Below are 16,100 nucleotides of genomic sequence, written 5' to 3'. Positions count from 1 at the left end.
AATAACGTATTTTACAACTCGTAAACAAAATTTCGATAGAATCGCAATCAAAAAAGGAAAAAAAGCTAAAAAATTTTCCACAAGTCAAATTCGGGAGTAGTATTTGATTACTTTATAAATGTTCTTTTTTTACGCTTTTACGAGTAAAATTGCGTAACGTCCGGCAGTTCAGTATGTTTTTATGTGTAACATCGAGTGATCAAAAGCGCTTTTTTTTACCGCGCAAATTGCACGCAAAATAAATCACGAAGATACATTTCGCATAATATCAACAATTGGTTTCAGATAGAGGAAATCTTAAGTACTCTCAGATTAACCGGAACGCGAAATACAATCACAGACAGGCTCTCCGGTGGTGAAAGAAAGAGGCTGTCAATCGCACTCGAGCTCGTAAATAATCCGCCTGTCATTTTCCTCGACGAACCGACCACGTAAGTATTAATCGCAATTAGAACTGATTATCTTAATTTCCTAGTTACATATATACCTCAATAACTTACCATTCATAAGAGGATCATATATGTCACTTCGTATCATAATAGCTGTCGATATATTATGCGAATATATTATTGATGAGATTAAATATCCGACAAATACAGTTCGTATCTGTTGGCGCAATTTCAAACTCTCTACACGGAGATAATTTTCTGTTATATTTTACCGTTAAATTCACTATAAACTTGGGACAATTTGGCAACCAAGGAATTTTTGAAATATACAAAAGACATTTTACAAACAACGTGTGATAAAAATTACCAAGCAGATTGGTAATCTGCAAATTTCCTACATATATTTTAGTAAAATTAATCATATTTTAATATGTATATATAACAGATATTAACATTTTTTATTATAGTAGATATTAATCAGAATAGCTTGCATAAAATTTTTCGTCGTAACATGTTGTACCACAAATACCATGATTTCAAGGTAAATTCTAAGAAAAAATTATCTCCGTGTATGATTACTTCGAAAAATAAAAGCAATACTAGCTTCAAGTATACTTAAACCTGGACGAAATGGATTCCAACCCTTCATGAGTACCTCGAAAAACAGGAGTGTTACTTCCAAATAGACCTCGAACCTGGATCAAATATGTTCGAACCTTTTATGAGTACTTTACTAGAAATTTAATGTGTGAAGCGTAATGTGTGTCTGTGTACACACAAATATCTCTTTATTTTCAGGGAAAAGTGAGCATGAAAGAGCTAGTATTTTTCAAAATATGAAAAAAAGTATTTAACCTGGTGTTAATGAAATAAAACCGCTTTTTAACTTGAGTGTATTTATTTATCTATAAGATAAATTTAATAAAAAAATAATATTTAGTCATTAACAGATTTTTGTCACCTTTTTTTAAATAGAGAATTTGGCTCTTTTAACAGTTTCAACACAACATGGCTTTGAAAAAGGCATCACCTGTTTTGAGAGAGCTGGGTACTGTAAATTACTTATAGTTTAAACTTAACGCTTTTAGCTAATAACACAAATAAAATCAAAACATGTTATCCTTTAACAAAAATTATCTTCTTAGAAAAAACTAATAATTCTTCTTTAAAAAGAAACTAATAAATATCTGAAAGATATTAGAAAATATAACATTTCTAATCAAAAACACTTATTACAAAAAAATGAAAATTTTCCATATTGCCATATATGAGTTACGAACTCAACCAGTCAATTTGCACTGACAGCAGTCTTCATTTATCTTACAGACTAATCTTTTGAACGGACACAGCAGTTATATTGTCGTTCTCTCAACACCGGCTGTTTCATAACATTATGTGTCAAAAATCTAACCACAAAATATCTAATAAACCAAACCAAACAAAAGAGAGTTCGTGAGTAACTATACGTTTTTAGTTAGATTAGGTTAGTGTACATAGTATTCGACTAAAAAAATACTTTTCTCCTAAAAGCTAATCGCAAATAAATATAAAAGACGTGGAAATTTAACTCAAAAACTTACCTTTTGTCGTAATAAACGGCAATGCCGTTTTGACGTTGACTGTCAAATATCTATAGATAACGTAGTTTCGTGTTGCTATCAAATTAAAATTTTTTGCTACATTCAGTTACTTATTGTTAGTGAATGTAGTCAAATATGCGATGGTTCTTTTAAAACATGGTTCTTTGGTCAGTATTCATGGTCGGATATTATTTTATGATCGTATTTAAGACGGTCTTAAATGTAAGATCCGACTATGAATACCGGTCTTTCATACCACTCTCCCCTTACAATTTTACATTATAATTATGATAATATATTCGAATACTACTTATAAAAGATCCTATTTTTTACGATAGAAACTGCTTACAACTTACAAGTACATTTCGAATTCCGCAGGCACTTATTCTAAAATTCGGAACTAACTATAATCGGGCAAATATCTCGAAAAATATGGAAGATATGGAAAAACATTTCAGACTAAAAGAAAATAAGACCAAACAAGATAAAACCAATTTTCAAAAGAATACATTTTTTAAGGTCACATAAAGGTCATTGTCATTTTTAAAAATGGAATTATATAATTTTTTTCATAACATGATTCTTCTAATTACTTTACATATTTATATAAAAGTATTAAAAGGCACATTTACCAAAAAATTGATGGTTTTTACGAGATATTTCATGTTTTATTCTGGCACATTTTGACATAAAATATGAAGTATCTCGTAAACTATTCATTTTTTGTAACTGTACCTTACCACTTTTAGGTACAGAATAATAAGATGAATTGTTGATGAATTGACATTAATTGTTGCTTTTCAAAAAATACATGTAAGTTGCATATTGCACAAGTTACACATTTATATATATATATATATATCTAATATCTAATGTCATAATAAATAATACAAAATACATATATATATATTTCTAATATCATAATAAATAATAAAAAAAAATATGTGTGTGTGTGTAAATAACGATAAAAACTGATGAGATAGGTATAGAGAAACAAGTGAATCATACTCCTACTTCCTAAATTTTATCTAAATATTATTTGTTGCTGTTTTATCAAGGATTTATCTCTCTTTTCTATCATCACGCGAGTGTAATAAATAAGAGAAATTTTGGAGCTATTGTTTTAACAATTGGGTAAATTTACTATTGTTTTAAACTTAAACAATGGTTACATATATATAACAAAAATCACTGTACAATTGCGAAATGTGTAATGTCACAGTGATGCCTCGGTATCTCGACAACGCAAATATCTGCAACTGCAAAAATCTAAAATGCAGGAGAGAATCGATAATTTATTCTAAATCTATTATCTAAAATCGTATTATTATTCGCTGAATTATTATATCAATTTTTATTGCTATCCAATTACTAATTGCTAATCAGGAATTAAATTTCGATTATGCTAAGATCATTCTGTCGTCTTAACTCTGCTTCGTTGAACTATAAATGCATTCGAAGAAGAAGTAAAAACTGATCTCAAGAGACCGCCTATTTGCCATGAAGCAAAAACTGAAGAATATTATACATAAATGTTTTATTATTCATCCATCACGTCTCTCTAACAAGATTTAAAAAAGCGTCTCGTACGTCAATAGAAATCCGTCGAAAAGCTATATATGTTAAAAATCACAAAATCATTAAAATGAATTTTAGAAATCGATTGCAGATAGGATCATCGATTCTCCTTCTTGTAGTTACGGCATGCATGCTAGATGACGGAATAACCAGACGCATATAAATATAAGCACACACGCGCATAAAAGAAAATTATTTGACAATAAACGTTCGAGACAGCAAACATTTGCTCGCGGTAAATATTTTCACATCTCACCCGGACTATGTTGATCGCAGATACTAATTATGCACTTTTAACGACGACAAAGAAGTCTCGCGTGGAGAGACTCCGCCATCAGACTCATCCGCTCTCGAAGCGTATTGTCATCAGTCATCACAGAAGTGTCAAAAAGAGATATCTTTTTCTTTCTTTCAGTGGACTGGACGAGATCGCTTCTGCCCAGTGCGTTGATGTTCTCCAGAGGCTAGCGCGTTTCGGGCGGACTGTCGTGTGTTCGGTGCACACGCCCAGCGCGAGCACGTTTCAGAAATTCGACCACGTTTACGTCATGACCGACGGACAATGCGTTTACAGGGACACCGCGAGCAACCTAGTGCCTTTCTTGCGAAATGTAGGCCTAGAATGCCCGACACATTACAATCCAGCGGACTTTAGTGAGTTAGTTATACACTACACAGAGAGAATTTTCTCTTAGAGTTTACCTTGAAAATTATGATATATAGTTATGGGATAATATCTATATGTATTACGAAGAATTTTATGCGAACTATTCTGATTAATATCTACCCTAATAAAAAATATTAATATTTATTACAATAAAATATAAAAAATATGTTTGATTAATTTTACTAAAATATGTAGTAAAATTTCAATAATTTTTCAAAAATTACCAATCTGCTTGGTAATTTTTATTACGTTGTTTGTAAAATAATTCTTTTGTATATTTAAAAATTTTCTATCGTTACCGATAATATTTGATTGGTTGCCAATTGTCCCAAGTTTGTCGTGAAAGTTTAGCGGTAAAATATAACGAAATATTTTCTCCATATATATAATCTCGCATAACCACGCATATAACTCGAGAACCCGTCGCCTATGCAATCGCGTTTCTCGCTTCGCGAAGCAACACGTGTGAGATAATGATGGACATCTGAAGGATGAAACTGTAGCCATTGGCTATGCTTTAAATTACTTCTAAGATTTACAATTCATGATACGGGTATTATAGTTTTATTTGCATCATTGAGTAAAATGTAGGCGAAAAAAGCATTATCTAAAACTCCGAGACCTTTTTTCATAAATAATGCAAAAAGGATTATAAAAATTAATAATTAATAATAATTTAATTTAAAAAAATTAAAAATTAATTAATTATGGATTTATATGTAGTTCGATTTCGATCAAAAACGATTTAATTCCATCGAGCTCCGAAATCTCTTTTCATAAATAATGCAAAGAAGATTATAAAAATAAAAAATTAATAATCTATAATTTAATTTTTAAGAATTAGGAATTAATTAATTAAAAATACATAGTTTGATTTGGATAAAAACAATTATGTTAACAAAATTACATTAACGTCGAATATTCATTTCAGTAATAGAGATCGCGTCGGGTGAATATGGTTTCAATTGGATCGACCGGATGATTACATGTGTCAAGACGAAGCAACCGCTACTTCCGATTCCTCGATCGAAGAGCGAGTTTGACCTCGACCAAAAGATCCCGAAAATCTCGTGGATCTATCAATTCGGCACGCTAGTGAGGAGAATGATGCTACAGCTTTATCGAAACAGAGTAAGATCGGTGTATTTTACATATATTATCTTTCCATGAAGCGGGATTCTTTAACTCCTTAACGACAGTTTCAGTATCGTTGCACAGCTCCTTTATCACATATAATACCTGACAGAATCCCGCTACAGGTAGTAAAATCTGTCGAAAATAAATTTTGCAAAGTGTCTGCTATAAATTTTGTCGGTAGAATGTCAGCAGAAATATTATAAAAAGAATTTCTGTCATTTCGCAATGATATATCTATTTAAATGCGGCTACTTTATATCCATTTAAATGATAGATTCTGTTTGGTTTCTATTGGCAATCTATTATCAAATTATATTGACTAATAGTAGAACATGAGCTTAATGTGAACGCAATGTGATGCCAATTTGCATCGCAACATTTTATTCAAATCTGCTATATAGCAAACTATACTAGCATATTATAATTGCTATCATTTTGTTTACTAAGATTAGTATGCTAAGTATCAAGTGATTTGTATTATGAGAGAATCCACTAACGTAAGAAACGATACTGTGTGATCTTGAAGCTATTTTGTAAATGAAAAGAATATATATATATATATAAAGTAGACATAAACATATAGTATATCCGATAAGAGCGCTAACAAAGTTATTAGAATATTAGATATTTGGTCAGGAAATCTCTTCTGAAGTCGCGCATAAAGAGCAGGTTTCTTTGTGTTCACAGAATTATATATACCTGAAGATATCGCTCCACATCTTTTTGGGACTAGTGATCGGCGGATTATTTTTTAATATGGGCAACGACGGCTCCAAGGCCCTCTTCAATTACGGCTTTTGCTTTGCGTGCATCATAGTTTTTCTGTACTTACCTATGCTACCGGTGCTGCTGCAGTGTAAGAAAAAATTCTCTGCGCGTAGAAAATTAGAAACGGTGCATAAAAAAAATAAAAATCAATTTTCTGGCTGATCGGAAATTTTACCTATCAATTTTATGTTCACGGATATTTCTTTGATGCGGAAATCTCTTCATAAGGAAGCACGTTCGTCGTACAATCGAAAAGCATAACACGATTTTATGATATTTGTTTGTCGTATAATTGCCATAATTATATTAAAAAATTAAATCTCTTCTTAAAGGCACGATTCGTAAAGACACAGAAATGATTAAAGACATTACTTTTCAAGACATCAACTCAAAATTGTATTTTATCTCGTTATTTTCTCATTGCAGTTCCTTCAGAAATCCAGATGATGAAACGGGAACACTTCAACAGATGGTACAATTTTAGCGCATATTATTGGGCTTTAACAGTAGTCAGTATACCTTCACAGGTTGGTCTTCTGTAAATTATATAATTTGTCTTTTATATGGTATGGATATTTTATATATCTTCGATGGCGTCCGAATAAAAAATTTTAACTTCCTGATGGAGAAAAATTGTCCCACGTGAACTATAGCTCCTGGTTTCGTCAATTGTAATTTTTATGGGAAAAATTTAAACTTCCCTTAGCAAAGAGAATTACATCTCATTTTTACTTTAAATCTTGATCCTAATCTGTTTATCTATCCAAACGTTTTAAAAATTATTCTTGGTCTTTTCCCAGATATTTTTCGCAGTTTTATATCTCTCAATGGTTTATCTTATCACGGGGCAACCCCTGGAGTTGCAGAGAAGTTCCATGTTTTTCGGCACTTGCTTCGTGTGTGCCTTCATCGCGGAGAGCATAGGACACAACATTGCCAGTGTGTTTAATGTCAAGGTACGTTCAAAATTGCAAAAGGAAAGGAGAAACTTTCCTAAGATCCATTGTCCTTTTACAGAATAGTGTATTCACTGGACCCGCATTAAGTTGTCCCTTGATGCTAATCGCGGTGCAAGATTTTGGTGAGTCAATCGTTCCTCGACCGATCTACCGAACGATTCTAATGTATATGAGTTATATCCGGTACGCATTGGAGGCTCTCACAGCGGCCGTATACGGTTTCAATAGACAGAGACTACCTTGTCCAGTGGAAGAAGTTTATTGTCATTTCAGCTCGCCTACAGAACTCATGCGAATCATAGGTAAGAACCTACTGATCGGTTTAGTCGCTCTGGTACCCGTTAGGAGGCATTAAACAACGCACATCACGCGTTATTTCGATGCTAATCTGTAAATATCCAAAGTGTTTAAGTAAATTTGTCTGTGTTCCAGGTATGAAAACAGTTCCGAATTTCTGGTTGGATTTATCCGCCCTTTTCGTCATCTTATTTATTTCTAAGGGAATCTTATATTATTTGCTGAGGCAAAGGGTGCAACCAAACAAAACTTTCCAGATGCTCCACTTAATAGGAAAATTAATCAAAAGTCATTTCAACATGTGATGCTTAGTTACACATATGTTTCATTTTCGCTCGTATCATGATGTGTCGACATTACGCGTGCTCTCTAAGTAAATAAAACGCATTCTAGAAATGTGCTCTTGAAATGTATTTGCGACGAAGCGAAGGTACAAAATTGTCAATACAACGATATGTCGAACGTGATATTAATTATAACTAAAATGAAAAATTATAGCTAAAATTATAAAAGGCAGAAAATAATATAATAGTATAATTTGTAAAAATAAAATAAACAATCAATTATACAATTTTTGCTAAATAAAAAGAAAATAAATTATGTGCTCTTATTTTTGTCATCATACCGTCAAAGCTAGAATATTTCATAAGAATCGCCTCAAGGTAAGTTTAAGATAAGGTTTTTTTTACACAAAATTATATAACTATTACAACGTCGAATTCGATTTTGCATAAGACACGTAGAGTTTACGTTAGAATACCGGTGTAAAATATAAAAAAATTATTCTTTCACTGTAAACGATTATTATATAAGAGATCATGATAAGAGATAGCAATGCCATCTAATACCGTTGCTATCAATATTGCTATTGCGCATATTCGATTACACGTTTACAAGAATTTGTCTAAGCATCTAGCTTGGCACAATGATAATATGACTATTATTTATCATTGGACACACGTCACATACGTCATACGTCGTAGAACAATAAGAAAAACATCTGGCGATATAAATATAAATAAACGATGTTAGAAGATCTGACGTGTAATCTACGGCCGTTTAATTTAATTCCAGCAAGCTTTCGTACACTCTTTTATTATTATATACACTATAATTTTAACAAGATTTTAAATAAAATGTAATAATATTCTCAATTATAAATGCACTCTTTGAATTAGCGGTAATTACTTCTCAAATTAGAAGCAATTATATCTTAATTGTTTAAATAATAAGAAATGATTATTATTATTTAAATATTTAACGCAATTCATAAAAATATTATAAAAAGATACATCACAATCACAAAAGTTATTCTTCTAAAATTTATTGTACCAAGCTTAAATTATTTTTTACAAATTATATTTTGTATAATATTACATAAATAAACACAAATATGTTTAGTTTAACGCTTGTGGTTAAGAATATGCACTTTATTAGAAACATTCACGTGGCAGTGGTAAATACAGGTGCGCTTTCATAATGCGGCCGCTCGAAGAACCAGCGACGAGATCAGGTAGAAAATACGCTGTCCGAACAGACAATGTAAAGAACGGTAAAGATGGTGGTGGTAGTGAAAAAGGTGGGAGCGTTAAGTGCCTTTAATTCCGTTGCTCCCTCGGGTCAGTCTCCACTCTCTCTCTCTCTCTTCGCATAGAACGATTTCTCACTTCCCAACAGAATGCGCAAGTACAGCATAGCGTCGTGTATTGTCTTGCTTTATCTACTGTGCATCACGCATGGGTGAGTAAAACGATGTACATCTATGATGAAGGTGTCAAAATAAATTGTTTGAAATATTGTGTAAATATCATGTGGCTCATTGGGTCAACACGTTAATTGAAGATAAAGTACATTGGTGTTAGCACCTGCAAACGTACGCACGCAAGTGTCAACAAGTGTTACTAACGCATTTTTCAAAGAATTCTACCGATATCTATCGATATCTACCGATATTCTATTGATATAGCGCACAAATATGTATAACTTTCAATTATTTTAATTAAGTCACACGCGAGACAAGCTATTCTTTGGCTCAATCAAGAGATCACGTAAGCGTTCTAATTGACCCATTGGACTTTCCTGGTATGCAAGATCTAAATCAATATAGATAATTTTCAATTTTTAAATATAATTCTAATAATTTAAATTTTAAATAACATTCTACGAATAATTGTATTTGTATAAATTGTAATTTATAATGTACGACTTTTATTTATCTTTAATAGGATTTACTTTAATACAAGAGAGTATAGAAAACAAACGTCCAATGAATTTGACGTCCTGATATTTACTCAGCAATGGCCGTTGACAGCTTGTTTCGTATGGAAAAATAAATCCGACACACGCAGTTGCTCGTTACCCAGGCACGACGAGTGGACCATCCATGGAATTTGGCCCACGAAATATAACACATTAGGCCCACAGTTTTGTAACAAGTCGTTAGTATTTAATCCAAGCGCTATAGCGCCTATAGAAAGTGAATTAAAAGAAAATTGGCTCGATATCCATAAAGGGTCTAAACCTTATTCGTTTTGGAAACACGAATGGGATAAACACGGCACTTGTGCAGTCACGGTAAAAGCTTTAAATAACGAATTTAATTATTTCGAAGCGGGATTAAAATTATTCGACAAGTACAATATGATGGACGTACTTGCGAAAGCAAATATCTTGCCGGGTAACAAATATATGGTACAAGATATGTTGAAAGGAATTCAAAAGATATTGAATACAAGAGGACAAATAATGTGTGTGACTGACGACGTAAGTCCAAAAATTATTTCAAGATAAACGTCGTTTAAATCGTTTTTTTTTCTTTTGTCGGATATAAAAAAAAGATGTAGATATAAAAAAATAAACATAATAGTTTTTACTTCAAATGTATACTTTTTTTCCAGAAAACGCATGAGTCATATGTGATCGAGATGAGGCTTTGTTTTGACAAAACATTACAATTGGTAAACTGCGATGGTATATATCATTTCCCTACGAACTGTAGATCCAAAGAGCTAATCTATCCTAGTCATGTACCACATTATTATGTGACGCAGACATAACGGTAATATTAAAATCATTATTTATGTATGCATGTGTGTGTGTGTGCCTGTGTGTGCCAGCGAGATAAAATTTAATAGAATTATATCACATATACAATATACAGATCCATTTCAAATTTTATGATATAAAAAAATCAACACTAAATCTTTATAGAAGTTAAATAGTATGATTCGAGTTTTTAATCAATACACGGAGAGAATTTTTCGTTATATTTTATCGTTAAATTCACTACAAACTTGAGACAACTTGGCAACCAAGAAATTTTTGAAATATACAACAGATATTTTACAAACAATGTGATGAAAATTACCAAGCAGATTGGTAATTTTTGAAAAATTATTAAAATTTCCTCGATATATTTTAGTAAAATTAATCAAATACATTTTATATTTTAATGTAATAGATATTAATATTTTTTATTATGGTAGATATTAATCAGAATAGCTCGCATAAAATTCTTCGTAATACATGTTGTCCCACAACTACCATGATTTTCAAGGTAAAATCTAAGAGAAAATTCTCTCTGTGTAGTATTAAAAAAATAACATCGGAAATATAGTTCAAATCGAGATGTTATCATAATTTCTAGATTAAATAATGTTTGCAAGATTCAAAGAAACGTGAAAACAAGAAACAGTAGAAACAGAAAGTAGTATCGTTGAAAATTATAAATATTAATACAAGTCTCAAATGTTTCATTATTTAAATTTTTAATCGTAACGTTATTTTTTCAATTGCGATAAATTTATAATTTTTGTGTTAAGAAAAAGCAGACTACAAAGAAATCAGTTTCAGAAATCAAAAAGATTCGTATATCACACACAATGAGTGTAAATCTATAATTTATAATAAAGAATATCATTATATTAGATTATCATTATCTTATAATTAATCTGTATGATAATATACATTAGTATTTTTTGCTTACAAATTAGGGCATTACTGGCTACATCATTCCACCTTCTTTTGAACGATCACGACTGCTGAGGGTACTAGGCCTGTAAATAAAACAAGAATATACTTTGTGCAGTTTCCAGGAAAAATGCTTATATATATGATAAATACGCACATCGTAATTACAACCGATACAATTACTGATACAGTTACAACTTGATGTTATCACATTACGGTTGATAAAATTGCATAATTAATTAAGGGGGGTTACATCCCTTAAAACTAGGTCAAAATTAACAAATTTTTATTGTGGGTAAAATTATGTTTTATTAACACTGCGCGGACACCGTGGGTCTTTTGAGGCGATTTTCACAGTCAATTTTTCATTTATGATTCCTACAGGAATGACTTCAAGGCACGTATTATGGAACTTTTCGAAATAGATGCCGATCGGAATTATTCCGTTTTCCCTAGAAAACACAATAGAAATCTAGGAAATAACTAAACAATTCGGAATCCATTCCGAAAAGTTTGGTATTTTGTATGGTATTTTGGAATACCATATAAGAATTTTCAACGTGTCATTTCTCGCTTCTGATGTTACAATTCCAACATGGTCGCGGCGAGTATCCAAAAGCCTTAAATATCAGTACCAGAAATATCTCAGAAATTAGTGATTTATATAAAGATTTTTTCGATTAAGAGCCTCAGCACTCTCGTATGATAACGTAGCGCAACGTAACGTGGGTCAACGCAGGAGAAACGTACGGTTAAAATGTTATATGTATATGTTTCTTATGCGTAGACCTACGTTACGTTACGTTACGTTACCATATGATAGCCTTGTGCGAAGGCTCTTATTCCTTAGTTTTTTTTATAAATAAAAGAAAACCGATTATTAGAATCACATTTTTTGCTACAAATTGTTGCCATTTTTCAAAAAATAAACATTTTCAAAATCGGCTATGACAAAAACTAGTTTTATTCATCTAGTTTAACGGAAAATTTTTGTTTTTTGTTTCACATGAAAGGGAACGGAGGTATCTCTAGTACCGCAAACGCCATTTTTACAAATACCATTCGAAAAAATAGTTTCCAGGACTCAATTTTGTTTTTTAATTGAAATTTTCGGGAGATATTCTTTAAAGACAACTCTACAAAACATGTATTTTTATTTTTTAATAAAACATAATTTTACTCACAATAAAAATACGTTAATTTCTACCTACTTTTAGGCCTGCTAAAGGTATGTAACCCCTTAATAGAATTCGTTGCACCGATAAATAATAATAATTATCCCAATATATATATATATATATATAAGAATAAATTATCAATATACAGCATACCTAACACGTCCAATGGCGTATCGTAATCTTCATCTGTAAAGACTTTTTTGGGAAATGTGGTCATTAACTGGAAGGGACCATTACCATCTGTCCTATTCATTTCAATAAACAGTCTTACTGCAGACAATTGTTCCTTACTTCCGAAGCTTTGTGTCAAGGTTTGCCCGTTGGTAAGCCTAAGCTAAATTGCAACTGTTTGAAGAATACATGGTCTACATATTTTTACATTTCATTCATTATATTTATATTAATACCTGAAGCCTGGTTTCAGTGTAATCCTTCCTATGATGCGCAGACGCAGATGAAGATATTGCGGGTAATGGGGTCGAAGTAGTATTAATAACTGATTGAGCACTGCTTTCAGCAGCTGCTTTAGCTCGCCTTGCTGCTTTGTCGGCTTCGATTTGTGCTCGAACTCTTTGCCTAGCTTCCTTCTCCTCCGCCTTTTCCCGTTTTCTTTGCTCCAGGAGCTTCTGCATCTCTAACTCTTCCAATCTGTTACATATATATATATATATATATATATATATATATACACACGTATATATATATAAAAATATATAAAATATAGAATTTGCATACAATCTCTGTTATCAATTTCATTATTTTGTCCCTTACTTCTTTCTGGCTTCAGACATTTCTTTTCCCGATCGTATCCTATTCTTTTCCCTTTCAAATGCATTTTTCTTTTCTTGCTCCTCTCTCTCCTTCCTCTTCTGCCTCAACTTCTCCTCCAGCATCTTCAGCTGCTCCCGCTTCTCTTCCTCACTGAGTGGCTTCTTCTCTTCCGTGCTTTCTGAAAATCTATCGTGCCCGGACTTTGTGGCATGGTACTCAACTTCCAAGTTAGATTTGAATAGCTTTCCGCATCTGCAAAGAGAGTTTTGGAAAAAGACATGTATGTACTCTGGCAAAATTCAGCGATATTCCATAGAAGAGCGTAACGTGTCAAAGTCGATGCTTAAGCAAGCGTTCATATTCCACCGTTTAGGAGTCTTATCCTTGCAATTCAACGTACACGTCGCACTTCATAGACTTGGCCGTTTCAGTCGTAGATACCGATTGGCTGCTAGCACCAGCGACGTTGTCCTGTATCGGTGCATCGGCAGCCAACGCCGGGGCACTCTCGCCTACGACGGGTTCTGGCGTGGACTCGGCCTCGTCCGAGTGGGCCAGCAGCCTAAAATGAAAAATCGATAGCGTCACAACGCGGACGGGAGTCGTAGCAGCAACGTTCGCGTACCATTCCATCGCCGGCTCCACGCCTTTGTTGCCGGTGATCTCCAGGGCCTTCTCGCTGCAACAAAAACGACGTCGAAACGTCAACGTAGGTTAGGCCCCGACGGCGCGACGTTTATCTACGAACTTACGCCTTGGACATGCTGAAACCCATGTCCACGAGGATGTCTATCACGCCCGACGACATTTCGCGTTGCTCGCTGCCACGTTCGGCGAATGTACCACCTCGAAAAAGCCGTTCACCGCGGAGCACTGCCGTCCAAAAGTTAAATGTCACGTCGAATCGACGCGCTACTTAAACGCTATGAAACCTCAACGCAGGCCCGGAGTCGTTTGCGAGATGGCGACAGTAGATTCAAGAGCACAGATTTCGAATTCGCGATCCAAGCAAATATTGTGAGATTTTTTTGAATCTCGATCGGAATTGTTCAGTCCTTTGTCCTTTCCTAGATTTCTATCGTGTTTTCCCAGAAATACGGAAAAACTCCGATTTACTGTTCATTCCGACCATTTTCTTCGTACACACTTAGGCAGGATTGTTCAGTAACATTCCGCAATTAACAAACGATACGAAATGTAATATTGATCAATAACTTTTCGCGAATATAATGGCAGACAATAAAATCGTAATGAAACGTTCGGTTCACTCATTTATGACTGTTGCTGTATCACAAATGTACAAAAAGGATATCTCACAGTAAATGGAACATGAAATGTCGAAAGCTCGAAGAGATCTTTCTACAACGAAGTTTTATTTATATCTAAAACTGGGATTACACACCTGCAAACTGAACTTCAAGTAAGGACGCAATGCTATTTTATTTTTGCATTAAATATCGTTTACATTCAACAAAAACATTCAAGCGCTTTCGCAATACATCTTCGAATCTTCATTGTTAATAAAATACTGGAGAATTAGAATAAACGAGAAGCTAAAGATAAAAAAAAGAAAAATATATGCAGAAAGAATATAATTGTAATAGTTTTTAAATAATATAATTGTATCATAAATACATCACATGCAGAAAAACAGTCACAAAACAGTCACAATTAATAGTATGGTCTTTGAAACGGGAATTTAAGATTCCGTTCAGCACTGTAACATCTTTAACCAAAACACAATTATCAAATACATTTCGTCAAGCAGCAATTATACTTTCAACAGTATCAAGGACAGACGCGTTAGAGAGCGTGAATCTAGCTCAAATATCTCCATAAAAATACAATGAAAATTCTTGCGAGTGGTCGTGATTAAAAAAGAAGAAAGGAAAAAAAATGTTCGCAGATTTGAATTCGTGAAAACGATGGACTAACAAGGAAACCAATATGACAATGTAACGTTTGTTATCGACCTCCATATTTTTTATCTCCAGTATAAATTCAGTCCTATCATACGGGTTTATAAGGACATTCGTTCCTTTTACACCGGTTTCACGAAACAAAGGCATCTCTCTAGAGTTACGGTTAAAATTATAAACGTGTGATAATCTAATATTCCTGCGACGCTTTGTCGCCCTTTCCGGAGCCGCCGGTGCCGGTCTTCTTCGGCAGCAGGACCGCTTGGATGTTAGGCAGGACTCCACCTTGAGCAATGGTCACTCCAGACAACAATTTGTTCAGCTCTTCGTCATTACGAATGGCCAATTGCAAGTGGCGTGGGATTATCCTGTAGAAAAAATAGGCATTTATACACAATTTCAACTTGATACATATTAAATACAAAAAAAGATAACAACGTTACAAGGTATCGCAAGTCAAGATGATGTTCATGCTAGCTATTGATATAATCTACAAATTGTTCCATATTCCTATATAATAATAAGGAAAGAATGAGCCTTTTTATTTGTTTTATTTGTTTCGAATAAGCTAGGCAATCCACGAAGGTTAAACGTTGGCGAAGGTTAAACACAAAATATGCCAAAGTCGATCACACAATTTACAAAAATTCAAACGCAAGGGCAGACTAATAAATAAATAGGTATATAGAATTTACGAAAGGCAATACAGATTCCTTCGAAAACAAACGAGCGTGATATAACGGTCGCGCTTGCGAGCACATACCGATTCAAGATGAATAACGCCGAAAACGACTCGAGAAGTGATTTTCTTAAAATGAGTCAGTTAACGGCGGTGATCTACACTCCCTCTGGAATATAGATTCTCGGCCTGGAGCCGAGCCGAGGCCC

At 33.3% G+C, this 16,100-nt stretch overlaps 4 protein-coding genes across 5 annotated transcripts in view; 2 read left to right on the top strand and 2 right to left on the bottom strand.

Annotated features, from left to right (window-relative positions):
* Nucleotides 1-7,919, top strand: part of LOC112454086 (ATP-binding cassette sub-family G member 1-like) — a 28,232-nt gene extending 20,313 nt beyond the window's left edge. The window contains exons 5-12 of the mRNA XM_025015294.1: nt 286-431; nt 3,963-4,201; nt 5,146-5,345; nt 6,039-6,207; nt 6,546-6,646; nt 6,920-7,075; nt 7,137-7,380; nt 7,511-7,919. Coding sequence (XP_024871062.1) covers nt 286-431; nt 3,963-4,201; nt 5,146-5,345; nt 6,039-6,207; nt 6,546-6,646; nt 6,920-7,075; nt 7,137-7,380; nt 7,511-7,680 — 1,425 coding nt within the window. The 3' untranslated portion in view covers nt 7,681-7,919. The remainder of the gene's footprint in view (nt 1-285; nt 432-3,962; nt 4,202-5,145; nt 5,346-6,038; nt 6,208-6,545; nt 6,647-6,919; nt 7,076-7,136; nt 7,381-7,510) is intronic.
* Nucleotides 7,920-8,664: 745 nt separating this feature from the next.
* LOC112454087 (UBX domain-containing protein 1) lies at nt 8,665-14,249 on the bottom strand. 2 transcript variants are annotated; one of them, XM_025015296.1, is made up of 8 exons: nt 14,046-14,249; nt 13,919-13,972; nt 13,694-13,855; nt 13,294-13,545; nt 12,930-13,170; nt 12,676-12,856; nt 11,361-11,430; nt 8,665-9,095 (listed from the first exon to the last, which is right to left on the bottom strand). In XM_025015296.1, the coding sequence occupies exons 1-7, from the start codon at nt 14,099-14,101 to the stop codon at nt 11,384-11,386; spliced, it is 993 nt and encodes a 330-aa protein (XP_024871064.1). In that variant the 5' UTR covers nt 14,102-14,249; the 3' UTR covers nt 8,665-9,095; nt 11,361-11,383. The 2 variants fall into 2 exon arrangements, with proteins under 2 accessions (XP_024871064.1, XP_024871063.1); XM_025015295.1 differs by lacking the exon at nt 8,665-9,095 and having other exon boundaries at nt 10,908-11,430.
* On the top strand, nt 8,967-12,536 carry LOC112454089 (ribonuclease Oy). The gene is made up of 4 exons (XM_025015297.1): nt 8,967-9,115; nt 9,601-10,138; nt 10,273-10,433; nt 11,368-12,536. Exons 1-3 carry the CDS (start codon nt 9,054-9,056, stop codon nt 10,429-10,431), a joined length of 759 nt encoding a protein of 252 aa, XP_024871065.1. The 5' UTR covers nt 8,967-9,053; the 3' UTR covers nt 10,432-10,433; nt 11,368-12,536.
* A 398-nt stretch (nt 14,250-14,647) lies between the features above and the next one.
* LOC112454090 (histone H2A-like) overlaps nt 14,648-16,100 on the bottom strand; it is a 2,088-nt gene continuing 635 nt past the window's right edge. Inside the window, exon 3 of the mRNA XM_025015298.1 lies at nt 14,648-15,580. Within this exon, the coding sequence (XP_024871066.1) occupies nt 15,403-15,580 (178 nt within the window). The 3' untranslated portion in view covers nt 14,648-15,402. The remainder of the gene's footprint in view (nt 15,581-16,100) is intronic.

Source organism: Temnothorax curvispinosus, unplaced genomic scaffold (genome assembly GCF_003070985.1).
Source record: "Temnothorax curvispinosus isolate PA1 unplaced genomic scaffold, ASM307098v1 QBEX01004775.1, whole genome shotgun sequence".
Lineage (NCBI taxonomy): Eukaryota > Metazoa > Arthropoda > Insecta > Hymenoptera > Formicidae > Temnothorax > Temnothorax curvispinosus.
This window is presented reverse-complemented; position numbering and strand designations above follow the sequence as displayed.